This window comes from Prinia subflava, chromosome 7 (genome assembly GCF_021018805.1).
Source record: "Prinia subflava isolate CZ2003 ecotype Zambia chromosome 7, Cam_Psub_1.2, whole genome shotgun sequence".
NCBI classification, from domain to species: domain Eukaryota; kingdom Metazoa; phylum Chordata; class Aves; order Passeriformes; family Cisticolidae; genus Prinia; species Prinia subflava.
This window is the reverse complement of record NC_086253.1, coordinates 33,038,827-33,066,380: the sequence shown is the minus strand read 5'-3', so window position 1 is coordinate 33,066,380 and position 27,554 is coordinate 33,038,827. Positions and strand designations below refer to the sequence as shown.

At 39.0% G+C, this 27,554-nt stretch overlaps 2 protein-coding genes across 3 annotated transcripts in view; one reads left to right on the top strand and one right to left on the bottom strand.

Moving 5' to 3' along the window:
- Positions 1 to 12,709, top strand: part of SNX25 (sorting nexin 25) — a 100,942-nt gene extending 88,233 nt beyond the window's left edge. The window contains exons 12-19 of the mRNA XM_063402109.1: positions 2,140 to 2,280; positions 2,834 to 2,947; positions 3,459 to 3,623; positions 6,943 to 7,060; positions 8,261 to 8,327; positions 9,487 to 9,668; positions 11,217 to 11,317; positions 12,100 to 12,709. Coding sequence (XP_063258179.1) covers positions 2,140 to 2,280; positions 2,834 to 2,947; positions 3,459 to 3,623; positions 6,943 to 7,060; positions 8,261 to 8,327; positions 9,487 to 9,668; positions 11,217 to 11,317; positions 12,100 to 12,174 — 963 coding nt within the window. The 3' untranslated portion in view covers positions 12,175 to 12,709. The remainder of the gene's footprint in view (positions 1 to 2,139; positions 2,281 to 2,833; positions 2,948 to 3,458; positions 3,624 to 6,942; positions 7,061 to 8,260; positions 8,328 to 9,486; positions 9,669 to 11,216; positions 11,318 to 12,099) is intronic.
- Positions 12,710 to 14,155: 1,446 nt separating this feature from the next.
- On the bottom strand, positions 14,156 to 27,471 carry LRP2BP (LRP2 binding protein). 2 transcript variants are annotated; one of them, XM_063402123.1, is made up of 8 exons: positions 24,796 to 27,471; positions 24,411 to 24,526; positions 22,442 to 22,555; positions 20,784 to 20,926; positions 20,601 to 20,706; positions 19,920 to 20,143; positions 16,080 to 16,245; positions 14,156 to 14,285 (listed from the first exon to the last, which is right to left on the bottom strand). In XM_063402123.1, exons 1-8 carry the CDS (start codon positions 25,124 to 25,126, stop codon positions 14,220 to 14,222), a joined length of 1,266 nt encoding a protein of 421 aa, XP_063258193.1. In that variant the 5' UTR covers positions 25,127 to 27,471; the 3' UTR covers positions 14,156 to 14,219. The 2 variants fall into 2 exon arrangements, with proteins under 2 accessions (XP_063258193.1, XP_063258194.1); XM_063402124.1 differs by having other exon boundaries at positions 24,411 to 24,523.
- Between the last annotated feature and the right edge of the window lie 83 nt (positions 27,472 to 27,554).

Here is a 27,554-nt window from a genome sequence, read left to right as displayed (position 1 = left end):
AGGGGAGTTTCCACTCAAGATGAGGAAGTGTTACTGCCACTTTGCAGGTGCTGGGCCATGTCCCTTGAGAAGGGTGAATTTGCATGAGGAACTTCTCCCTTGAGAAGTGGTTCTGAAAGCACTTTCATTTGCTTAACTTAGCAAAAGGGAGAATCAGAGGAATAGGGCTCTCTAGTTTGAATTCATTATGACAGCAATTGTATGAGAGGGTGCCTGCTAACAGCAAAGGACTAGATCTCCTGGTTTAGAAGACCTCATAACATTCCATTTTTCTGTTTTCCGGTTGACTCGTTAATTTGGAAAAAAAAATTCACAAGTACCTAAGTTGATAAAAATTTTGCATTCCTAAGAAGATCCTGAACATTTTCAGTATTTATATGAGGATACTTGAAAAAAAGCTGTAATGTGTCTACATCTAGTAATTGGAATTTAGATGATTCTGCACATGAACCCTAACTTGAAGCAGGAGTACTAAGTCCTCCCATTTTGAAAATGTGCTTTCAGAGGAATGACTCTCTCCTGACAATTACAGTTCAGATGACCCTACACATGCAAACTCCGCCCTGGGAGCAAATTTGGCATGGAGAATCATAGGCATGACTCAAATCAGCAATTTCAGCCCTGATCTCCCAGTATGGAAAAATGACAGCCAGGAGGTGTTTGTGAGTCACCTACAAACACAGATTCAATCTAGCTCAGGGTAGACAGGGCTGGGACTGTCCCAGACAATCCCAGTTGTTCTGCAGCGTGTCTCTCTGACCTGCATCTTGGAGGCTGTTCAAGCATCTATTTCTGCAGCAGTCTGGCAGGAGATAGGCACTTCTCCAAATAGCTGTGCTGACAACCAGGCATGTTTGCAGGCATTCAGGCTGGTGCTTTGTATTCTGTCTGAGTGCTGCTGCAGCTTTTTGACAGAGATTTGTGAACTCTGGGCCTCAAGCTTCGCTTCCCAGTGGTCTTTGTGCAGCTTTATGAGGAATGCATCACAGGGAAGGTTATCAGTGTACAGCTCTGAATAGCTTGAAAATATGAAGGTACATTTCAGCCACATGGCTTTTACAATGGTGATGTAGTTGCTTGTCAAATTAGTTATCAATAGCATTGTGTTGTCAGATCTCTACAGGCTTCTTAGAAAAGGTGTCATAATTATATGAATTTTAAAGTTTATTCTTATCCTAATCCTAATTAGATTAGTTAAATATTCTTTTTAAAAAAGCTTTAAAGTTACAACTTTGCGCAAAAAGACTGGGAGTGGTGTTTTATAGTTACCTTTCATTATTTGCATGTATATAAAGACAAGCATTCTAGAGTGAAGTATTTTATGCATTTCCCTTATTTGTCTTTCACAATCAATTTGGGTATCTCCTCAAAATAAGCAAACAAAAATTTGCTACCAATAGGACATAAAGATGAAATTCTTATGTCAAATCTCATCAAATTAAGAAACAGTGTGGTCACGCTGCTGCCATTGTCTCAAGAAAAATTGTTTAACTTTGCTGTAGTTTTCCCACGTGCACAATGTGGTTAATTGCTTCTCCTTCCTCTGGCTGAGCATTGTAGTTGGCTTCATGAGTATTTTTGTAAAGTTGTGAGTCCCTCAGAAACAGTGCATGGATACCACAAACTGTGCAAGGAGAACAGCTCAAATGAGCAGAGAAATCGCTCCTGAACAGCACAGGCTGTTGCAGGACCCGGCTGCAAGAGCTGCTGTGCCTGGTGTGTGGGTGAGCCTCAGCAGAAGCATGGGGAAGGGAGGGTGGAAACAAAGGGAAAACACTCAGGTAAATGCAGATAGGAGAGATGGAGTATTGATGAGCAATCACAAAGCTACGTGGTAGGTACCTTAAAAAGCACACTTCGCTGTTTGAAGATGTCAGAGAGACTTGACTGCTGGTGGACAGCATTGCAAAACTATATGTAAGGTGTAATAGTGGTTAGCTGGAGGACTGATTCAGGACTGGCACAGCATTTGGGGTGAAGGTTAGTTCATTAAGGGAATTGCTCCATATGTAGCTTTCAAATCTCAAGAGAAGTGTGGCACTGATGACTGAGTTTGTAAGCCAGTCATCTGGCAGCTCAGATGTTCCACTGTTTACTTTCAACAGAGATTACCTTATCTGGTTTTTCTTCCCCCACAAGGTTTTAGAAGAGAATGGAGAACAAGTGCCCTGTTACTCTGTCATGGTGAGTTTACAAGAAGTTGGTGGAGCTGAAACCAAGAACTGGAGTGTTCCCAGGAAGCTCAATGAGTTTCAGAACCTGCACCGCAAACTCAGCGAGGTACGAATCCTTCCTGTGGGAGGGAAAAAATACAAACTGCCAAAATTCGTCAGAATGATAAAAATTTAATGCTGCCAGTTTTAATGCCAACCTTTTGGCTTTTAGCCCCTTAGAGCTAGATTTCTATCTGCATATTTCTGGTCTCTGACAGATGCTTATAAAACTTTTTTATAATTATTTTTTCCCCTTAATAATGTTTTACTTCAATTTCAAAATGGTATATGGTCTGCACTGTCACACAAGAGCCTGCTATAAGCATCAGGTTTTATGTCTGGCTTCTAGGGAAGTATTAGAAATGACAGCTTTTGGGGAGAGAGAAGGTTGGGATTTTTTTCACAGTGCTTTAACCTTTCTGTCTGATAAGGAATAGATAATGGTGCTGTGAAGGGAAAGGGTTTAGATGTGTCAGCCCATAGTGGGAAGGGGAAGTTGTTTTCTTGAGAGGGGTGTGGAAGGGGAGATGAGAGAAAAAGGAGTCTCTTCATTTCCATTCTGAACCACCTGTCTTTTTCTCTGCATACATCTTAATTGAGCTCTCCTTTCTCCCACACAGTGTTTTCCGTCATTAAAGAAAGTTCAGTTGCCTTCTCTCAGCAAGCTGCCCTTCAAATCCATAGACCAGAAATTCATGGAGAAATCCAAGAACCAGCTTAATAACTTCTTGCAGGTAAGAAAATAAACAGGAGATATCTAAACAGGAGAAGTGAGAGGCTGGTGCCTCTCTATTGCCTAAAGAGCAAGCCTAGAACAAATAGGTCAAATGTTTAACACTATAAATATCAAACTTGTCCAAAATGCCCGAAGTTGAGATGAATTTGACTGATAGTAACCATTCCTCTAGTGGTAAGTTAATTTAAACTTTGATTAATTAAGGAATCATAAATAATGAATCCTTTAATTGCCACTTTCAGCTAAAACTCTTCACAACAAATTATTTACAAATGAGAATTGTTATAAAACAAGAAAGTTGTAAGATTAAAAGCTTTATTCTTACTAGTTCTAGTACTCTAGAAATAGCTTCTTAAAGTATCTTTGTGAGATAGGGATTTTTTTCTCTCACTACTTCTGAGATGTCTTAATCAGTTTTACTGGATGCCTCAACACATCTTATTCCTTAACAAGAAATATTTAATTGGTGTGTTGCTGTGTTGTGACATGTCATTATTTTTATTTCATAGAAATTGCTCTCTGATGAAAGACTCTGCCAGAGTGAAGCACTTTACGCCTTCTTGAGCCCCTCCCCAGAGCACCTCAAAGTTATTGATGTGCAAGGAAAGAAGTCATCGTTTTCACTCTCCTCATTCCTAGAACGACTTCCTGGTGATTTGTTTTCTCATCAGGAGGTAAGTGGTAGAAAAGTAATCTTCCCAAATTTAATTACTTACCCTAAGTAAGCAGGGAGAGTAATTAATATTCGAATGGCAGGCAATATTTCCAAAGGTCATTTGTAATTTACTGTAAGTGAACAAAAAGTCAGAAGTAAGAGCTGCCTATGAATTTAAAAGGCATTTAGTAATAAAATAGGTTTCCTGCCTTTTGGTACATGCATATAGGCAAATGAGTAAGCTATTGCAAATAAAGAAATTGCAGTTCATGTGGGATTGTTTATTTTTCTATAGCATAATTTTCTACTTTTTGAATTCTGGACATGGATATTTCAGAGAAGGTTTGACAGGTAAAAATAATTCTCACTTGGGAACATTGTCTTGGCAAGAACAGCTATGTATCCTTAATAATTTCAGGACAACTTCTGAAGCAGAGCTAGTTTTGACAAAAAGCTGTTAGCAAATAGTACAGGCAGACTGAGGGAATCTGCAAATTCAGGCAGGAGCCTATGTGGGAAAACCAGGTGGAGAATTTGTTATTAAGCTATAAAATCCTATTGTTTATCAAAATGCAATGAATAATAGATTAGTGACTAAAATAGCTCATTGACTGAATTGACCAGAATTCCATGGCACTCTATTCTGTGTTGTTCATATTCAGATAATGCAATATTCAAGGAGCTGTATCTATTCCCCCTTTTACTTCTATGTTATACAAAATGCATATGAAATAGTTTATTTCTTAAGTGCTGTAGCTGTCTGGAGTGGATGGGTCTTATGCAGGACAGTTTGAGTTTGGGGAGCATGTACCATTCTAGCCTTTTAATAGGGAGAAAGGTAGTCTTGCATCTCAGAAAAAAGAAAATCCTATATGTGGAAATATATAGCTTTCAAAATTATACTGTGTTTGCATCTAGATGCTGAATGTATGTGCCTCATTTCAGAGTAATAAATATAAAGAAAATTTAAGAAACTAGTTTTACACTTTGACAGAAGTACTGGAGTTCTAAAATCCAAAGTGCTTTCACTAAAATGACTGCTAGGTAGAAGTAGCATAAAAACATTGAAGTGTGAAGCTATTTGTATTTTGTTATTTAATTGAAATCCTCCTCAGGACAAAGCCAGCCTGCATAGATATTGTATTATGGGAGTGTGTAGGAGGAAATAGTTAGGAAATGCAGGAGAAGGAAAGAGAATTTTTAATACTACTGTGTAAGAGGAGAAAGAACAAATAAACAAAGCAGGAATTATGCAACTGTTACTGAAAAAAAGAGAAAAAAATGCCCAGAGAGTGTGGCAACAGAGGAGTTGGAACATAATGTCTTATTGAGCTTAAATTTAATACTACTTATTACTTGTGGAACCAGGAGCTTAATTTTGGCTAGAGTGTATTATGCCAGGCACTGCGCAAATGCAGACAATGACCATCCTGCTTCACATTTCTCTCCCCTCTCTTCTCCCTTCTTTTCCTTAAGCTTACACATAAGAGAAGGTAACAGAATAAAGATGGTGGGTACTGTTAGACCCTCTGAATGAGTATGTCAAACAACTGTCCTAAAGTGAAAATAATAAAATAAAGTGGAGAGAGATGGATTGTGAGGCGGTCTGGGATTAGCACTGCTGTTTCCTGGACTCCCATGTCTTTCAGTAACCACTTTGGATCAGCTCACTCTTGCCCCCTTGATAGCATCCTGGGATGCTTTCCTAAAGCACTTAAACTGGGGCTAAATCATCTAGTACAAAGTCATAAATGAAGTTAGTTGTGTTAAACCACACGTAAAGTGGGTATAATTGTGTTCTTTTTGTAATTGAGAATTCCTGGTTTCGTTTGTATTTTGGCCTTTGTAGTAGAGAATGCTCTCATTCACCTCTCTTTGCCTTTACATCTCATTTCATACTTTTCAAATATATGTCAGAGCAATAATATTACCTCTTGAGTGCCGTTTTCAGGATTAGATACTGCAGCAATTTCTCTACGTATACAACTCCTTGGACAGGGTTAGCTTTAGAACGTATTTCTTAGCTCTCTGGACCAAAATTGAATCAGAGCAAAAATGCAGTTGATATCATCTTGAAAGAACAGCTTTTACGTTTATAAATTTACTGGATAGAAAACGCACTGTAGTGTAAGAATTTACAGTTCGTGTTACATTTTCTAAATGACAGGAGATTCAGTGAATAGCAGAAAAATAAACCAATATTAGATGATCTAATGATGAAGATGAAAGGAAGAGATGATTGATATCTCTGAAAACCAGGCTTAAGAAGAAAATTTGTACATCATTCTGACCGTTCCTGATCCAGAGACTGGGGCATTGCACCAGCCTCAGTGGAGGTCAGGTCTGCCTCTTTAGCTTTGCTCGAAGCATAGGCAGGCAGGGGAAGATGCAGGAAAGCAAAGGGATGTGTTTCCTGCCATGAATAATGATAGGTGTTGTAGTCCTGATCCTGAGGCAATCTACATGACAGTGAGAAACAACCTGCTGTCTGCCCTTCCCTCTTGAATAGAATTGGGGTGGTTCAACCCAGTCATCTTCTGGGAGTCTATCTGAATAACTCTTCTCCCTTTGGTACCCTGAGCTTGGGTATCCTCAGGCTCAGGTCACTAAGTATCACAATATTGTGTTCCTGCCTGGGATTTGTTTTCATTAATGGTGCTTGTCTCTGTAGTGGCCAGTTTCCCTTTCCACTGCTTGATTTGGTTCCCAGCTGACTTCAAGGACAGCCGGTTAGTGCCTGATCCCACTGTGTGGCTTTGGCTGTGAAGGCACTGTTCTCCTGGGGAGCCAGCTACCTGCCTCTCCCTGTGCAATAACCAGATTTGCCCCTTTTCTTCCCAGCTGTTTGCTCCAGCTGGCTAGCTCCCCATGCTGAATGTTTTTCATGGGTGTTGTATCAGAGGAAGCTTGGCAATCACAAACACTGTTGAGTGCCATCTCCTGCTTACGGCTCTCACCTGTTTCTTAGCAGTACACGACTCCTACATCACCTGCTTTCTTTTATCCAGCTGGTGTTGGTAGGGCAATACAGGCAGTAGATTCTGAAAATCAGGGCAGCACTGAGGTGCTTACTGGGGCAAGGCTGCAAGCAGAAGATACAGCAGTGACGATGATTCCAGCAGTGCAGTGTCCTCATAACTTCAGTCCAATGGGAAGTTTTCAAACTCCCTAGTGAGGTTCCTGTTTGACAGACCCTGCCAGCAGCAGTTTTTGGCTCTAATGCTGTTTTTTGAGAGGACTGGCTGTGCTCCTTCCCCAGAGCATGGCAGTAATTAAATCCATTCTGGAAGAAGGCTGGGGAACTGCAGCACAAACCCATGTTGTCCTTCTCTTCCTAGGAAGAAACAGAAGAGGACAGTGACCTATCAGACTACGGAGAAGAGGTGGATGGGAAGAAGGACTCTCTTGCTGAACCGTGTTTCATGCTGATTGGAGAGATTTTTGAACTGCGAGGAAGTAAGATGTAAACCTGCTCAATTGCTAATGCAATCTCTTGGCTCTGTAGGGCACTTCTAATTCAGATTTTTTTGCTGTTTCAGTAAGTGGAAACATTCTTGCAATCTACAGGGCCAGTTTGGAACCAAGCTGTTCTTCAGCAGCTCATAACTTTGGAGCTTTCATTCAAAAGTGAAATTAAAGCATAAAATTGCAATAAAAATGTAACTGGTAGGAGAGAGCATTTGCACTTAACATTTTAAATTTTTTCCTGAAAAAATTAGAAAAAAATGAAAAAAGGACAGTACTATGCTTTTTGTAAATAGACTGTTGGATTATAGGAATTCTTGAGGAAGGAAAGACGGCTTTATTACAGAATATGTCTCTGACAAAGAAATACAATTTTGATATCCATTTTAAGTGAATTACACATGTATTTTAGTTCTGCAATTTCTATGATAAAAATGATGCTAGGACTGTGGTATATTTAAATTTTGGATTTTTCCTCCCCTTCACATATCCAAATGATGGTAATAAAGAAAACTATTTTTGGTTCTTTTTGAATGTGCAGACACACACGATGCTCTATAAAATGATTTACAGGGAATGATTTACAGGGTAACTATTGCAAAATGTGGCACCTTCCAAAAATGGCAGATGTACTTTCCAAATATAGACTTTATTGTGATGGTGAACAGTATGAAAGAGAGATTTACCAGTACTTGCTAGGAAGCACTCACTTGTGTTTCCTTTATTTGTAATGAAAAGCTGACTGCTTGGTTTGAGTGAAAATGTTTTCAGAATTTTAATGGTGCTGCTTGTGTGTACTTTATACTAATAGATATGAAAAGGGTGGGAAGTTTGGGGACATTTGGGTTTTTTTGTAGTAGAAAAAGGGTTTTGAGTAGCTGTATTGCTCAATAAACTTGAAATATTCTTACATATAAAAATTATAGTATAACCTAGAATGCATGTTATATGTATGCTTCTATAATCTGCAAGACTTAAAAACCATACAGCAAACAGTACAAGGAATGTAATCAAGAAAAATGAAACCTCTGTACAATTAATGGGAACTTAGGGTTATAACAGTGTGTTTACTGTAGGGTTGTTTGGGTTCAGTTTGGTGGGAGGTAGGGGTGAGATTTTGCATGTGATCATGGGTTCTGTAATGTTATTAACTTCTTGGTCATTGTTTTTTATCATTTTTCATTGTTCTAGTGTTCAAGTGGGTCAGGAAAACATTAATTGCACTAGTACAAGTCACTTTTGGAAGAACCATCAACAAGTAAGTAGCTGTTGCTTTAACTGAACATCATTCTATGAAAAAAAGGCTGACAGCAGAACTGTTAAAAATAATCTGGACATCCTGTTGGATATGATAAGCTGCATTTTTTTTCTACAGCTCAATTTACAACTATGTTATGTTTATTAGAGAAGACACAGATATGTGAATTGTCTTTATGTTGCCAGGTGAGGTCTGCCTGAGGCTATGAGCATGCCTCATGTAAACACCTTCATGTGGAAAGCTGTATCCCTGGTCAGAAACAAATTTCAGAAGTATTCTACCAGCATAGCAGGCTGTTTTTCAACCAGTCAGTGACTAAATTTCATATGCCAGCATGTGGCTTTTAAAGCCTCTTAAGTATATTATGTAGCAGTGAACTGGACTGGTCTCAGAGAGTATCCACTCATTGAGTTTTAAATTGATTGGTTCATTTGTTCATACCCTGCTGATAACTGGAAAATGCCTGATGGAGGACAGAGAGGAAGAGAATGTGTGAGCATAGCTTGCATGCAAAGTTCCTGTGTAGTTTTTTACATGTAGGTTGACTTTATATTTATTGATTTTAAGGGATTTGGCTGTATGGCAGCAGTGCTGACTGGAGCCTGCTCTCTACCTTAGACTCCTGGTGCTGAAGGCTATAGCGAGTGGTGCAGCCGCAGGAGGAGAGGCTGCTATCTCCATTTGTCATCTCTTCAGTAATGTGCCTTGCTATGTGTGAAGGAACTTACTGTGGTTCTATCAAAACTGTCTATTTTTATTCTAGCAGGCACATTTCTGCAGGCAACTAGTTTGGAGTTTGCTACAATTAGTTACTGGATTTTTTTGACGTTTCCTGGTGGAACCTTTGTAGTGCCCATCCTTGAAATGTAGTTTTGCTGTGTATTTCAGTGTAGTACTTGTAATTTGTAACGTGTGTTTGTGGATTACATTGAAAAGCAGCCTTCTCCAGATCTAAGTCAGGTATCTGGAGTGACCTAGATCCTAGAGCACCCAGAGCTGAATATGACCTGCTGTGATGCCAATGAAATCAATTCAGGTATATTGGAAAAATTACATGTAAAAGAACATCTCTTCCACTACTTTGAGGAGTAAAAAAAATAAATCTTGACAAAACACGAAAGACTAGCTCTGATGGGCTCCCTTCTACACTTCTTTACAGGCAAATCCGTGACACTGTACACTGGATGTTCAGTGAGCCAATGCTTGTTTACTACATTGGTGTGTTTCGAGATGCCTTTTGGCCAAACGGAAAGTTAGCTCCACCACCGAGAGCCAAGAGCGATGAACAAAAGCAGGAGACAAAACAGAGAGCACAGCAAAAACTACTTGAAAACATTCCAGGTGAGATCGTTTTGATTCTGCTTAATCACCAATTTAATAACTAGCAAGGAAATGGGTTAATCAAATTATTTTCCTGTAGAGTTCTAAATTATGGTTATTTGCATAAAAAAGGATGGGTTTGGTCTTAGTCTTTGCCTCCCCTGCCTCGCTCATACAAGGCATGGATTCAGATATTATTGGTGGATGCAAAATCAAAATTGCCGTATTTCCATGCATAATGTTCATCAAGGAACGTCAGTTGATTCTCTCCCTGCTGGTTCTCTGTGAAAAAATATGTGGCTCTGCTACTTGGAATTACTTGCCAAATAGGGAGAGTGGCACCACCCCAATTACTTTTTCCTCATATATTTCAAGTTGGAGAGAGGGATCTACCTGTGCTGTCAGTGTTGTCTTCTTCTGATAAGAGGTCTCGGGGTGCTGAATGTTAGAGCTGACCTGCAGTCTGGGCAGGAGAAGATCCTAGATGGACTGGTTTCTTCACTGCTTTCCTTTGCCTACCCTTATCTCCCAAGCCTGGGCAGCTGCCTTTTCAGGCAGCGTGTTTCTGGGGCACCATTCTGAGGTGCTCCATCCTGTCCCACTCACAGGACGGGAAATCCAGTTACATATTTTTGACTCCTCAGAGATCATGTAAACCTAAAGGCACCTAATTGAAAAGAATCAAAATCATTACCTTTAGCACTTGGAAATGCACTTAAACATAGCTTGAATGCTTTTTCTCTGCTCCATCTGAAGAGAACGAACTATTTTGTGGCTTCACTTAGATATCTCATATACCCCGATGCATTAGGTAGTTTCATCAACTTTTACTGCAAGAAATATTTGTCATTTGATGTGTAAACAACCCTCCATTTACTGCCTGTGTTATATATTCATCTACTTACCTAAATAGCCTTCCATAGTTGGTTTGTGGTGTTGTTTGATTTTCTGTTTTTTTCTGAGCTTGGAGCCATATGTCAGGACATAGCTGAATGCACCTTAGATTAAAGATGGAGCACTGAATCACTATTTATTCTCTAATTTAATCCAAAATGTAAATAATTGACTTAGAATTCTCTTAACTGCCTTCTTGTGGGAAGTATTCTCTGTGAAGATTGAGAGGCAATTCAAGTGCTAAATCTGTTTTAAATGTTGTAGAAATTGTGTCTCTGTGGCTGAAGGTGTATCTAAGTGAATGGTTTAATGATGTGTGAGATGAGACAACTCAGTGAGGTGAACTACTGAAAAGGCACTGGATGTGTCATGTTAGAACACTTAAAATGTTCCGAGATGCACACACTATTATGTATTGAGTAACTTGAGAATAAGGGTATCTTTTCAAGTTGTGTTTTTAAAAGGTTGGTGAGTAGGGACTGTGTGTATCTTGTAGCCAAGGGTCAATGAAGTGCAGTGGCTTTGTTTCCCCTTCTTTATGGTTGAACTAGATGAGCTTGAAGGTTTCTTCCAACCTTGATGATTGTGATTTGGGTAGTAGAATTCTGTGATTCTGGCTGGAGGTTTTGCCTAGCATGAGTGAAACAATATAAACTGAAGTAATCTTTGTTGCAGATACTCTGCAGAATCTTGTTGGACAACAAAATGCCCGTCATGGTGTAGTGAAAGTGTTCAATGCATTGCAAGAGAGGAAGGCTAATAAGCATCTACTTTATGTGAGTAACCAGAAAAGCAGCTTTTTAATTTCATAATCTTGTTAGTTACTGAGCTCTACTACCTCAGTATTAAAGCCTAGGAGGTGTGTTTTTGCAGAGATTTATTTATTATTGAAGTAAGTCAGATGCTCTAGGTTTGATCACTTGACTAAGTTTGAATAACAAAAGACTGTTTAACAGCAGCATTGCTTTTGTCTAAAAGAGATCCTCTACCACATCCAATGTGCCTAACTTCATAAGGTGAAAACTAATTTCTTCATACAGCTTAGAAAAATAAACACACCTTGGGGAATCCTAGAGAAGGAGAGCTCCAGGACTGGCTCATTGTTGGGACATGACAGCCCTCCAAAAGGTCCACTCCTCAACTGTTGGGACTTGTTGGAATATGCAGCTGGATCTACATAAAATAGCTTCACAGTCAGTCTCTTCTGGCACATTCCAGACAGCAGCCTGTCACACAATCCTGCCCCAGCACCAGAGGGAAGGTGCATGCCCTGGTGCTTGCTCATGATGCTGTGGAGTCTTTGACAGAATAGCACCAGTTTATACTGGGTGGGATATCCCCATCTGAATGGAGTGCCCTTAACACTGGCCTCCTTTCAGCCTTAAGACATTTCCCATGTTATCCGTAGGGCATGTGCTAACTTCTGGATGAAAGTAGTGCACGAATGATGAATGAAATCAAACTTACAACTTCTGTTATTTGTGATTATCTAGACAGAAAGGAAGAAGTTCTCATTTGGTTGGGACCTGCATCATCTTAACTCTTTTCTGTTTTTCAGGTTTTGCTGGAACTGCTGCTAACTGAACTGTGTCCTGAGCTGAGAGCTCATTTAGAGCAGCTTAATGCCACTTAGGTTTGAATCTGCACAATTGGACCACTAGAGAAATGTCTATGTTCAAGAATAGACATGAAACTTATTTTCCTCTTTTCCATAGAGGGCTGAGGACTATGATTATTTTTAGCATTTTTCTTTCCTCTTGAGTTTTTTGTGAAGTAAACTGACTTGAAAAGATCTGATGCTGTCGTAGGGTAGACAAAAAAATGCTGTATAGCTGCCAATTTTTATTTAAATTGTTCTATTTGACTATTCCTCTGTTTCAAATATAGATTGAAAAATAAATGTTCATATATGCTGAAAGAAACCAGAAGATATTTTAAACATTTATGGAAAGAAATTTTGCTTATAGTGGTAAACTAATGAATGTTGTACAGTTCTAATCTCCTCACTGAGGATTTGAGCATTCCCTTTTTTTCTTGTGTATTGAAAAAGCTTTGTTGTGCAATACTACATGTAAAGCTATTGTGAAAATTTTATCAATTTTGGTTTTACCAAAGATTTCCTGTAGTTTGAAGCATTTGTAAGCAATAAATATCACAACTGGATTGCAGCACTGGATAACGAGGCTGTACTGACAACAGATCAATGAGTCTGACAGCACTAGTTTCATAAGAAATATCTACATTGCTTTGAAGTCTGTGTCAAAATTATGTATCGTAAACTGGTATGTCCTAACAGAATGCCTGTGTTAAATGTTAGTTCAGAGATTAGTGCTTATGAATTGCTTCTATGAATGATCAAGTAGACATTTAATTAAACCATTCTGATAACTTCCCTGATATTATTCAGGGCTGTTTTATTCAAATGCCCCAATTTCAAATAGCCTTCATATCTTTCCCTTATTTTATATAAGGAAAGAAAACTGTCTTCAGTGGGGTTTTTTGGGGTTTTTTTCAAATTTATGTAAAAACATGTAAATATGATGTTAATGCACATCTAAATAATTAAACATCATCAAAAATCCCTAGCTGACACTCATTACTGTCTTCTCAATTCAGTACAGTTGTGCTCTTAGGAAAACTACTTGCAGTTATGACTGGCTGTATTGTAAGGTACATACAGTCTGATCTATTTAAATCAACATTTTTAGTAACATCTAGCCTTCTCTTCCAACAGTTTCAGAAAAGTTTTCAAGTCATGGCACAGTCCCAAGAAGCAAGGCAAATTCTGCACTTGTAAAGCTTCATAAGTAAACAGGCATTTAGAAATGTGCAAGCTTACCACAGCAAGCAGTAAGTTTTCATAGTGGTTAATCAAAGTATCTTTTGGTAAAAGATCCAGCTTGACATTGCTCAGACACATACTCCTAGCAAAAAGATTTCCAACTTAATTCTCATACAGAGGCAGTGTGAATGCAATATGAAGGATGAAGAAAAACAGGCCTTGTCCTGAGGACATGTAGTGAGTATTTCCATACTAACATTTGGGGCTTTTTTTCCCCACATCTATTAGTTTTCAGAAGCTGGTATGGTTTGAATTGTAAAGCTTGGTGTTCTGCTGGACAGTTTCCAACTTAGAGTCTGTGCAATCCAAAAGTAAAAGGTATAAAGACTCTTAAGTAAATCTAGATGCTTTAGAAAGTATGTGGAAGAAAGTATAAGCACCACTAATGAGTTGAGCTTTAAAAATGGCCATGGTCTGTGAGTGGGCTCTATGTGAAAATGAGGCAAGTTTGGGTTCAAGCTTTTCAGGATATTAACATTTAAATATTATATATGCAAAAAGGAAACAACCATCTTTATTTGGTTTTGTTTTGATTCATGTGCTATGTAGCATTATGACATGAAGAAAATACATCTGTTCCAGTGAATTGTCCTTAATAAACCTTTGAGTCTTCAGTATGATTTTTAAAAAAATCTGTCAGCTTCATCTGAGTTAAAGAAAGTGTGAGCTTTTAACTTTCTCTATTTTAGATAAAATGAATCAGTGAATTGGTTTAAATAATAATTTAGAAAGTTAAAAAGCAAGAAGTAAGTAATGAACAGTCTGTAATTGCTGGAGATTAATGATGGTTTATTGTAGGAAATATACTTATATAGCAGGCACAGTTAAAAGAAACATTAAATTCTCCCAAGATTAGCTGCCAATTCAAGGTGAGAAGCAACAGCAGAATGCAGATGGCATGCCTTTAAAAACAAAGAATATCAGAGTTCTGGTTTATAGCTACAATAAAATTGTATGTTATCAATATAACATTAGTAAGTCTAAGTGTCAAAAGCTGAGGCAGTCAACTTGATAAAGTATTGAAGAGTTAACATATTTGGATTTGAATCCTTTTTCTGATGCTACAGAATAAAAAAACCCCACTATTTAAAAGTAGCATACTGAACTATAGTGTTAGTCTTGGGTTTATTTTTTTTAATTCTGTGTGTTGGCATGGCATATGCAGCACCACAGCCAGAAAAATAAATCTGCTTACAGACTGGATGAGTTTCACTCACATCCATCATCTATTTCACAACCCTTAGGGATGCTCGTATTCTCTTTCTCATCTCTTACAAAACTGGCTTGGTCTAAGAATGGTAGGCCAAAACCAGAGCTCAGCAGTCAGTTAAAACAACTATGACTTTAAGTAAGTGTAATTGTACAGCTAACAATTTTACAGGTACCAAAAAACCTGGACACCCCCACAACTCTTCTGAAGTTACTGTTTCAGGGAGCTTCCTTGTTTATGTTGCTTCTCTTCTGCTATTGATTTAGACACACATGACACCCATCATAGGAACTATGGCTTTGTAGAGGGACATTAGTGACATTCCTAGATCAGTCTCAGGTGCAGAGGAAGTGAATAACGAGTGACAGTCACAGTCTTCTTTCAGCTGTGGCAGTTTTATGACACTCTAGAAGACATTGGGAACAGCTACACCCCTCCAAAGCCATGCAGCCATTTAATCCTGATGAACCTCTTGAATGCCTTAACTAGGAATAGTGGCTACAATTGTCATAATACCTCAGCATATGTTCCTTTCCTAATCCTATCCTCTATAACATTTTTCACAGTGGGAGAACAAAATATTTAAAATGTCTGTATTCAGATCACCTGCTCTGCAAAGCCTTTTCTATCAGTGACTTCTCTGAGTACAGAGCCACAAAAATTGTTTGGTAATTTAGCATTTACATACTCTCCATTCATATAGATTGCACCAAGATGGACACCAAAGTATTCTACTCACAGAAACAAATGGTCACTACATGCACAGAAACCATAGATTCTCTGAAGCACAGATGCCAACTTGCTACATTCCCTTCAGCTGGTGGAATTACCTTGCCTTGATGCCTTTAGGCATCACTCATATTACTCAACAGATTAATCATCTAGAGGCCATTATTAGTATTTTGCCTCAAGCTTATTTTTCATCAATCGTACTCCAAATTCAGAACTTTGAAAAAATGTAACTGATATTTTTCCTCTGTGTATATTGACGATAAAAAGCAGTAGATCCTCATCAATCACAGAAAATGTAAATATAAAAATAAGCATGAGAACTACTTATGGCAAATTTAAGTATTGTTAATAAAGGTTGTAATTGTTACAGAATCTAAAGTATATGGAAAAGTTATGGTTTTTCAGTTGTCAGAGAATGACAGAAAGCAAATTAATTTGGGATAAAGTTATTCAAATTGTTTAGCTAATTTATCTTGCAGGTTACCAAGCTCTTTGCTGTGGTGATTACCATAGATGTTGTTGTTGTTGGTTATATTGTTTGCTTAATTTAAGCAAGTGGGCAGATAGCATCCTTTCAAGGCTATTTTTAGTAGTTCTCAGTACTCTTCTATTACTCTACATTTTCCTGCAAAGATTTTTTTTTAACATAGTGTTGGAGTCCTTAATGAAATAGCAAGTTTAGACTAGACCCAGATCCAAGGTATCATTCCATGTCATGAGATATAAACTACTCTGTAAGACTTTATCAACTTACTTTAGAATAGTACTTGTTGGAAGCATGCTGGTCTTCCTCTGTGCCTCGGCCAAGCTGGAGGCACCTAGCCAAGTAGAAAGCAGCAATAGCAGCCCCTTGGGCTACATATGTTGGATGACAATCGGTTGTCTTGGCTAGCATGGTGATGTCATCATTTTCTGTAGCCCTGTTGTGGAATTTGGAGCATTATGTTAGATAATGTTAGTTCAAGCAATCATTAAAGTTGACCATATATAACTTCGACAGTGCCTCCTTTCTGTTTACATTGTTTTCCAAAATAAGCTGAAATTTACATGTATTCAGCATCTTATGAGGATTCTTCTATTTTGTACTTGATTTTAAGTTAGTCTTATTTCAATATTGTGATATTAAACAGCAAACAAGTATACAAGTTTTGAAGTCACTTTCACTATAGTTATACTAGTTATGAAAGGCAACATATTTTACTGTAATTGGTCCCATTATGTTATTTTATGGAAATTATATGTGGAAGAAAGGCAAAGTTGTTATTTCATGTAGCTCTTATTTCATCTTATTTCACTACATGAGCAACCTCATGTAGTGGAAGGTGTCCCTGCCCACAGCACAGGGGCTGGAACTAGATGATCTTTAAAGTGTCAACCAAAACCATTCTGTGATTCTGTGATTCTATGATTCTAAAATTTCCAGTTCTTACAAGGATATTGGCAAATTATAGTAATCTGAAAATCTTGGACATATTGAGAGCCCCTGGTTAAAAAACTGTTAGGAAAACCACTTATCACTGTCTCAGCTCAAGGATTTCCTTTCTTCTACATGCTTGCTGTCATCTTCATTTCAGCATGTTTTTTACTAAGAACCCTTTTAAGGATCAGAGGGACTAAGTGAATGTTGTTTTAACTATAATTATCTAGTATAATCACTATAGTATTAGAAAATGCTGTATCTAAGTGGAAATTGATTTTTTTTCTGTTGTCTTAAAACAGATACCCCCAAGCCCCATATCCTTTCCAGGTAACAAACAGTAATCATATGCTTCTTTACACATCATTTTAGCTGTGTCAAAGTCGCAGGCTTGGCAGAAGAAGGGAAAGTGCAGGTAATTTCAGTTTATAGGTACTTCCTAACAAATTAGTGTTTATGAAAGATTGTTCTCAATGACCCTCTGCACGCCAGTGCCTGCTCAGTCACTTGGATGTGTTGAGAATGATGTTCTTCCACATAATTTGGTCCCATTAACAAATACAGTCACACAACTGTTCTTATTTGTCAAGAACATTCAAATAAAACAATACTAACGTATTACCTCTTTTTATTCCTGATACATAACATTTTTCCATTCCTTTCCAAAAGATAATCTACAGAATGCTAATGCAAATAATGATATCCAGTCAAATCAGGCAAAAATTCTATTTCAGCACATCTGACTTGAAGAACATACCACAGCAATTGGTAAGTACAACTGTGTGGGATAACTATATTATTTGAAGTGAAATGTCAGTAGGTAATGTAGACTTCAAATATTAGGGAAGGTTATACTGTACATAGTCACATAATGTTTTATATTTGTATATAATGTAACAAATGTAGTAGCTATGAATATGTAAGGACAAATTTTAGCAGAAAAGATATTGGTGCTTGATACCACTGGCTGAACTGCTGAGATTTTTGCCTCAAGGCAAACTTCAGTTCTGATTAAGTGGAACTGTTTCAAGTATGGTTGATTTCAGAAATGGTCACCTCTGACAGTACTGTGGGATTTCACTGCTATTTCTGCAGTCACAATTGCAGCTGATGAAGTGCACTCTTTATTTGTCTGGACAATCTACCACGCAGTATTGACTGGAGAGGATTCATTCCGAGTGAGACAGGCTAGACCAGACTGAACAGCTATCACTCTACTGATGGTGCAAAAGAAAGAAAAGCAGCAGTTCACAGAGAAACCATCCTCAGCATGAGCAAACAGCATCCACAGCTGAACTATGAATTACCAGAGCTTCTGCTATGCAGTGGCATACAGTGAAGAACCATGCAGCTTCTCTAAGATGGTAAATTGTGACATGTTTAATGCTGTGCAGCTGCAGCTATACTCCAAAAAGCACAGATGTTATCATGTGCAACTTGTGCAAGCAGTCAATCTATCTGCATCTGATTTCCAGCAAATCAATAAATCTGATTGACAGATTGACCTTTTAACAATACACTGGTAAACTCTGGAGGTTTGTCACAGAAATGTGCTGTTTATCAGCCCCAGAACATTGTGCCACAGTGCTGTTGTCCTGCTTGACTAGTTCAAGATATAGAAGTGGACCTGAAGTGGCTGCACTGGTGCCATATTCCAACCAACTGGGGGATAAGCCAGGCCAACCAGAGCAGCAACAAATGTTCCTTAGCTGTTTCCCAGGATGAAGACCAGAAGACAATCACCTCAGGTGTATGTGTACAGTGCACACAGCCTGGGACCAAACAGGAGGAACGAGCTCTGCACCCACTCAAAGTTACAAAATCATAGGAATAACTGAAGCATGGTGGAACAACTCACATGACACAAGGATCGTGATGGATGGCTATAGGCTCTTTTGTAAAGACAGAAAAAGAGGAGGAGTCATGCTCTGAGTTAAGGAGAACCTTAAATGTGGAGAAGTTAGCTATGGCAATTCTGGAAATCTTATTGAATGCCTCTAGGCCAGGATCAGAGGGATCCTTTCAAGAGGGATCTTACACTAAGCATCTGTTACTGACCTCTGAATCAAGACGGTACGAACAACGAGACAAAACTTGGGTCACTTAAGGGTCACTTAAAGTCACTTAAGCTTTGGTTAATAGAATCTGGATCTTATGGGTGACTTGAACTACCCAGGCATTAGATGCAAGAAGAATACAGCAACTCCCAGGACATCCATGAAGTTCCTGGAACAGAGCAGTGGAGTACTGCTGCCTCAACCAAATGTCAGATGTGGCAATCAGAAATGAGGCACTGCTTGACTTGCTACTCACAAATCAAGAAAACCTGCTTTGTAGGATCTCAGTGAGTGATTGCCTTGGGTGTAGTGATCACAATATTGAGGATCTGGGATCCTGCTGAGCACTCTGAGGGTTAGTACTAACACAAAAGTTTTAGATTTCAGAATAGTAAACTTCAGCTCACAGCACAGTTGAGAGGGTCTCCATTGGAAGCCTCCATGGAGAATAAAGGAGATAGCGTGTGCTGGGAATTTTTCAAGAATGCTCTCCTGGAAGCACAATGAACTGCTTGTTCATCCCCTTTAAAGAGAAGGAAAGTAGATGGAGTAAGAGGCCCCCTTGGCTTAACTCCAAGTTTCTGAGCCTGCTCCAAATCAAGGGAGAAGCATACTAAAGACAGAAAAGTAGGTAAAGGGAAGTGGTGGATTCACTGGCCATGTACACTTTTAAGATTCAGCTGGACAGGGTGCTGGGCCATTGTGTCTAGGTTGTGCTTTTGCCAAGAAAGGTTGGACCAGATGATCACTGAGATCCCTTCCAACCTGGGGGTTCTTTGACACTATGACTGTAGGGGTTAAAGGGAATGGTGAAGGCAGGAGCCTAGAGGAGATAATCGACAAGGAAGGCAGGATTGCATGTGGGCATCTGCTTTGCATTCTAGTTCAAGGCTGTTTCACTTTATAGGTTCAGAGAGAAAAGTTCAGTCATACTGAGTAATCGAGAACCTTATAGTATTAATTTTGTCATTGGCTATTCTGTTGTTAAAGATATTTTGCAACTCATTATCTCAAACATTTCTTGAGTTTGAAAGACAAGATCATCATCTTATTAATAATTTAAATCTGTTTTATGTGGTCTTGCATGAAGAACCCTAATGAAAAATCAAACAAAAATTACCTTTTGGCTAGTGCTGCAGCTTTTGAGTAAAATTTTCTAGTGTAGTAATATTCCACAAGATGGCCTTGAGCATAGATGTTTCCAAGTTCTGCTGCTTTTCTCAAATGCTCCAAAGCAGCTTTAGTGTTTTTATGTGTACCTTGTCCATGGAGATACATGACACCAAGTGCTCCCTGTGACTCCAGACTTCCATTGTTACAGGCTTCTGAATGCCAGAAAAAGGCCTAAACAGGAGGCACAAAGTTGGAGTATGTATTTACTTAGCTGATTTTCTTGTATACTGTTTCCATAAGAGCTTTTACACCAAATCATCCTATAAGAAGCGCTTATATATAAAAGAAAGAAGAATCCTTGTAAGGCTTTTAAACCTGCTTTATTTGCTGTCAGAGCTGTCAGTCAGTGTTACCTGCTTGAATCATGAAGGTTACCAAAGCTGACAAAACTTTAATCCATTCTATCATTCTTTCTGATACTCTTCACTAAAAAAAAGTCTTGGCTAGCAGTGTCAAGTGAGTCAAAATGAGGAATTCTGGCCATCTGGTCACACAGGCTTTAATGGGTGATAATGTCTAACTACTCAAAATACAACTTTCAGAGTCAAATGTACCACTGTACTATTTTTCTGAAATTAAAAATTAGTAACGATTAATTTTTATTCCAAAAGGTACAAGTGGACTTTACCTTCTTCAGATCTTCTTGAATTGGCATAGAATAAAACATTCCTAAAGTACTCTGGGCCTTTACACTTGCTTTTGGATTTCCAGCATCTGCAGCATTAAGCCACAACCTAAGAAAACAGGGACAACAAAGTTTAAGAAACACACAGTCTTGTGATTTTTCAGGAAAATCACAGATTGCCCTTACCTTTCAGCCTCTTCAGCTGAATGTTTAACACCACATCCTTCATAATACGCCCTGCCAAGATTGTATGCAGCTGCAAACTTCAAGTGTCTTGCTTCTGGAGAATCAGAGTTGAGTATTTTATTCATGTATTCCACTCCCCTTTCCTAAAATTGAGCCATTTAAGTTATTATGTTCAGACTGTGAAGAGTATTGAAGAGACTGAGAATGCACTAACTTCTGCAGGATAGGTAATTTTTTCCCCTTGGAAGAAAGGCTGATGCATACTGGCAGGACAGCTTGGAAAACAATGTCATACCAAAGCAGAACTGATCTTTGGTTACTTGACAGTCCCTCAGTTTTTGACCCCAGCATATTTTTCATGTGAAACATTTCCTCATAAATGTTCATCTGATAATATATTACTCTTCTTCACTGACATTTTTTTTACCAAAAATATTATCGTGCTTAGGTAAATGAATGTCACTTCCTACATTGGTAACATTTTCAATTTCAGAATTCTAAAAAATTTTAATATTGCATAATGTATCTGAAACCATAAAACAACCTTAACAAGAAGGCAAAGTGATACATGCTACACTTTCAAGTCCCTGCATTTAAAAAACCTTAGACTCATAAAGGACAAAAACTGATAGTGTTAAATAAGCAGATTAAGAACATTGCATATGAGCAACTGGGCCTCAGAAGTACTTTAAAAATAAGATTTACACTGTTAGGATTTAGCACGGACACCTTATTTGAATACACTAGAAACGGTCCTTTATAAAAGGTTTTGCTTTTATTCAGTTTTCATATTGTAATATACAAGAAAGAAAGAAACTTTGTTAGAATGTTTATTTGCAAGTAAACAAATGTGGTAATTATGCAGGCATACAGAAAAAATAAACCACCTCTAAAATCCAATTCTGTTTTCAGTTCTGGTGACAATGCTGTAAGCACCAGACAGCAGTCCCAGTTGTTAATATACTCTGGTTCATTTTTTTTGGCCTTCTGTATTACAATGTACCCTTTTATTCCTACTGCTTATATTCTTTCCTCATGCCACTTTTTAAGATCATCTTCACCAACAAATTAACTCTCCTTATTGTAGCAAATCATTCCTTTATCTTCCTTTTTTGTAATATAATTCTTCAGTTTGAATTCTTCAAATTCTTGCAATGTAATTTTTCATGTGTCTAATTTAAAAATATTACTGGCAACCATTGGCAGAAGCACAATCATCTCTGGCATCTGTGCTAAAAGAATAGAAAGTACCTTTAAAAATCTTTGTGCCAGACATCTTATGCTTTGAAATGTAATTGTTTGATTTCCATTTTGACTCACTTTTTCATCTACATAAATTGGTTATTAAAAAGTAAAAAACTTAAAACAATTTTTAACATAGCTTCCACATGAAGTCCAACCAAGCCCTTGAAAGTTAACTTTAAAATAGAAATTACTGTATTTTTTATTCCTATTTTATTATACCCATTTTTGAGAACTTCCTCAATCCAGAGCCCTTGCTCTTTAATGATGCTCTGTAAACATCTGCACTTCATAAAACTAACTCTAAATGAAAAGGCTGTTAATTTTAAGCTAAATAATTATGCATAAAAGGAAGCTTCTAGTAATTATCAGCTAATATTAGGAGAAAAATAAGAGTGTGCAATTAAATTACTCACAGGGTCTTTTTTAGTGCCAAGTCCTTCATAGTACATTACACCAAGCTGATACATTGCTTGAAAATCTGTATTCTTGATTTTTTGAAATTGCTTTAATGCTTCTTTGTACAAGCCCTGGGAAAGAGAAAACAAACAATAATTCTATGATATATACACCTTCACATTTTTCAATCTGGAGTATTTCTCTCATGAACAAAGAACAAAAAATTGCAACCACAGAACTGATAGAAAACAGAATAAGTTGACAACCACAAGAAAACTGGGTACCCAAAAGCCATTCTGACAAACTTTCTCCCCTCCCACAAACTGCCATCTTTTTAGTTTGAGGAGATAGAAGTCTAATTCAGAGTCCCTGCCCCATCTATCTGACATCCTTCAACCTGGGACAGCTGTTCTTACACCTCGAGAGTTTAACAATCTACTTTTACACCTCTGCTAAGGGTTGGTTTCACAAAGACTAATAAACCAGATGTCTGAAGACTTTAATGGACCCAGATGTCTGCAACACATTCTTATGAAGGTATCACCTGCAACAACAGAGATATTTTCACTCCTAAGAATCAGTCTCAGAGAGTACTTGCTTCTGCATTGGCTGAGAAGAAACCATATTTAAAAAATACAGTTAAACTGTAATACAACAGTTAACTGAGCCTGGTGTCCTATCTGTCCTACACATAAACACTAAGTAAAAACACTAAGTAAAAACAGTGAGATTAAAATGTTCTTCTTTATATTTTTACTTCAAAATTGCTGTGTGTTTTGATTAAAAAAAGGCTGCAAAAGCTTAGAACTGAACAACAGTTCAATAGTCAGTCAAATGTCCTCACAACGACCAAGTGTCCCCTATTAATACTGTCCAAGCAATTATCTTAAACTACTTAATTGTCTTGGGGCTTTATATTTTTAAAGAACTCTGGAAAAAGTCAGTTTCTTTTTACGACTAGCAGTCATGAATATCAGAAAAAGTAGTACAGGAGCCACATTTATTCTCACCTTTCCTGAGAATTTAGTGCTATGTGAAGGAGACATAGGACTGTGATAGGAAGTGGTGTTTTTTCTAATATTTAAAAGTATAGTGCTATGAGCATGTGCATTTTTAGGCACTACAGACATAAATTAAAAAATCTAAAATTAAAACCTGCTCAAAGAGTAAATTTAAGAATGTACAGCAGTATCTATCATAGACATCCAAGCCAGCTTGTCAAGAAACACACAGGAGTCTGTTCCTTCAGCTCCATGGAGTTAGTCTAAGGTAATTCATTAATGAAGACAATTAGGACAGGGCCCAGAAAGCAGAAAGCCTGAGTGAGTTACTTCTGTTCCTGCTGCAAACCGTGAGACTGATTTACACTGTACTGCTGAATCCATGCATGTCGCATTGGAAAATACCTGGCTCAGTGTTTGTACTACATTCTCTTCTGTCTTCCTCAGCTAAGTTCGAATTTTCACAGGAAGCTGAGGTTTAAGTTCACCTGCCAGCAGGTCTTACTCTTGTTCCCTGAGCATTTTATTTTCAAAGATTTGGATGACCAATTTTAGCTGAAGTGGGCAGGGACAGAGATCTTGAAGATAATACATTTCAACAAGTTCCAGTTCCTGGGTGGGGAATAAAGATTGAAAGCTGTGTTTTGGTCAGGGCTCACTCTCACTTTAACTGAAAATGAAGTGTGTTGTATTTGGGCAGTCGGCTGCAGAAAAACCCAACCTGGCTTGGAAGTCAGCTATAATGATAGGCTGATGCTTACTTATCTGGTCCTTAGGAGACCTGTGAGGGAACTGGAAGACCTCTCTAGATGTCCGGGGAAAGTGTAGGAAAAGCTTATTTAGGGGAAACACCTGGTGATTTAATGGGATAAAAACAGGCATAGGGCACGTCTTGGAGGTTTTAATAAGGTGTCTCTTTTTTCACTGAAAAGATGTTGAAAATGGTCTGCTTTATAATATTTACTTAAAAGAGGGAAAGCACAACCTGTTCATAGTATTGCTGTCCATCCAGAAAAGGTGCTGGAGGATCTCCACCTGTGTCTCTGCTCACCAGCGACTCCTCGGTTTCTGCCAGCAGTGAGTCACAGGAGCTGCTCTCTGCTTAAAAACACACACGCGTTTGAGTTTGTACCCTGAGGGACGGACCCTGCGTAAACATAGTAAAGGTCTGAAGCTGCCGGCCCCCTTTTTAAAATGTCCTTCTAAAGACTAAGACCAAAGAGAAGGCTCTGTTATAAAACGGAAAAGATGAATGAAGACAGCCCGAAGGAAACATTCAGTGAACACAGCCTGACCCTTGGGTGCCTTAAGGCCGCCGTGGAAGAGCTTAAACCCGCACCTAACCCCAGCGGGGGCTGTGGGAGCGGTACCTGGCCCGGCGGGCTCCTGCGGCAGCCGCTCGCAGCGCAGCGCCATCCAGCACCGCCGGCCCAGCTCCGCCGGCAGCCCCGCGCCCGAGGGCGGCTCGGCCCGGGCCTGCCGCGCTGTGCGGGCCCCGGCCCGGCCCCGCCGGGCACGGCCACAGGGCAGCGCGGCCGCGGCCCTCGCTGCTGCCGAGCGCCCGGCGCCGCCGGCCCGGGATCGACCCCTGTGGCTGTGCCGGAGCTCGCCGCAACCCTGCCCGGCCTGGGCCGGCGCCCGGCAATCCATAGCTGGGCCTTTTGCAAGGCGGGAGGAAGAGTGGGAAGGTACGGACGGCATTTTCCGCTTTGGCTTTGCTCCAGCTCCGGCCGTTGTCCGGTGCCGAACCGTCAGTGAGTGACAGGACGGGCTGCGGGCTGGGCGCCCGCCGAGCTCCCTGCTACCGCCCGACCTGTGGGGAAGCACACGCAGAACCCCGAATGGCCTGCAGAATACGGCTACAGGCAAAAGGAGCAGAAACCCTGAATACAATTTAGAGTAAAAGGGACTTCGCCACTTCCAGGGATCAGAAAGTGTTTGTTGTAATGGGGTTTGTTTTGGCAATATAGATATTAGAAAACTTGAAAGGATAATTGAGGGAAAATGCTGTTAGAGGTTTCTCCTGAAATGTAAAGCATTGCTTCCATTTCCGTTGATTGCTTCTGTGTCTCTTACAAAAAGGGAATAGCTAAATGTGTGAGAGTGCTTTCAAAATAATCTTTAGCTGTGTTCCCAGTTTTTCCAGATGGTTATCATCCTTCCATTTTTGGCAGTGTGATCTGTTTCTATAGCAACAGGGACAGAGGCAACAATCAAAACAGGAGAGTGATGCCTGCAGATTTGTGTGGTTAAAACTGTATGCTCAATGTGATGTTTTTCAGCAGTCCCAAGTGACTTTAAGTACAAAGAAACTCCTAAAATTAATCCTGATTCATTTTGTGTAGATGACACAACCAAAGAAATCTTCAGGAAAATAAACCTTTTTTTTTTTTTTTTTTTTTAAGCATCAATTAATTACTTGATTTAACAGGCAGAGTGAAGAAAGTCTGTGAAAGCAGCAGTACCCATCAGCAGATTAACTGGGCTGCATGGCTGCTTTTGATGCAAAAGGGTGTGAGATTCACCAGCACATCTTGGTTTATCTGACTGCTTACACATTTATTAGAACCATTTTTCCAATTTATAATTTTGTTGATACCTATGCAAGATGTGTGATCTGAGACACAAAGCACAGAGGAATTTTTCCTAAGTTATGTTCCAGAACAGCTGTAGCCAGGAAGCCTTGTCCTTAACTGGCACTTGGGGCTGCCCCATACAAAATGGATGAGAATTCTTGCTCCTGTGTTTATACCAGTACAAGTACCGGTTATTCAAAAGCAGAAGAGTTTTACAGGCACTAATGAGGTGTGCAAAATGTGACCTGAAGCTCAAGAACTAATTAGTAGCAGGAATTTGAAGAGAGTTTTGGCTGGCCAGATGCAGATCCGTGTGTAGGTGGCTAGGCAAGAAAGATGAGATTCCTCGGGTGCAGCTTGAAACCTCTGAATTGCTGAGGTAATGTAGGGAGGGAAGATCTTGAAAACAAAAATAAAACCCCAAAACACAACCTCTTGGGCAACGCAAAATATTTAGTCTTAAGCTAATTCTGGATATGTGTGTTTTCAAGAGTCTTTAAAGTTGCATAAACAATCACTGTGGATTTCTGGCATCTGTGCAGAGGTATTTCATCTCTAACAAAGCATAGTTAGAAGTGTAAGAATTTTATTTGTTTGTTAACTAATTTGCTTGGCTAGCTGTTCAGGGAGAAACCCAATGCAGCATTTTGTAATTACACAAGGGTATTTCTTTCCATATAAGAGAAAAGTGAAAACTGTCACTTAGTGAAATAAATCTGTGAATCACTGAAAAGTGAATTGATCACTGCCTGTCTACCTGGATTCCTGCATCTTTAAAAATTGTACTGTATATGTTCATATTCCACGAAAATAACTTATATTAGCTTTCCCAAAGAAGAAGCAGAAGGTAATTTCATCATGTTTGTGAATTCATTTCAGAACTATGTATGCCCTCAAGGAACACTGTTAAGCTTCTTCTTACCTATCTCTGTTTATTAAAACCATGCTATTATTGTTTTTTAAATACCTGACCTTCAATTATTTTTTTAAGTGATGGCAGTGATTATGAAGAACTTCCATAACAAACATGTAGGTATATGACACAGAAGGAAATACCGTAATGCTGAAGGAACAGAACTGTGCATCTTGGACACTCACCCTCTTCAGGATACTTCAAGCTCATGAAAGAGACAGTCGAAGTTCTGCTTTTGCAAATGTGTTATGAGTAGAGATTTAATAGGTGGCTGTGCCCAGATCCACCATTGTCAATTCTAGTGGCACTCAGACTGGTAAAGAACGTGCTGTAATGTCTGTGCTGAAGGGGAGAGCTGGGTTTCACAGCATGGCACGTCTGTCCAGTCTCCCTGCCTCAGTGGCAGAGCTTGGGCAGGACGATGGTGCGGATTTCTATTTACTGACTTAAGGTGGTTTTTTTTTGTTTTTTTTTTTTTTTTTGTTTTTTTTTTTTTTGGGTGGTGGGGTGAGGAAACTAAATTAACTCTCCAATGTTTTTTTTTTCCTAGACCCAAGTCTGCCTTGGTCTAGCCTTCCCAAACCACTGAAGGTCCGCTGGCAGAACCACTGAGGAGCCTGCGCCTGGCAGCACGGCCAAA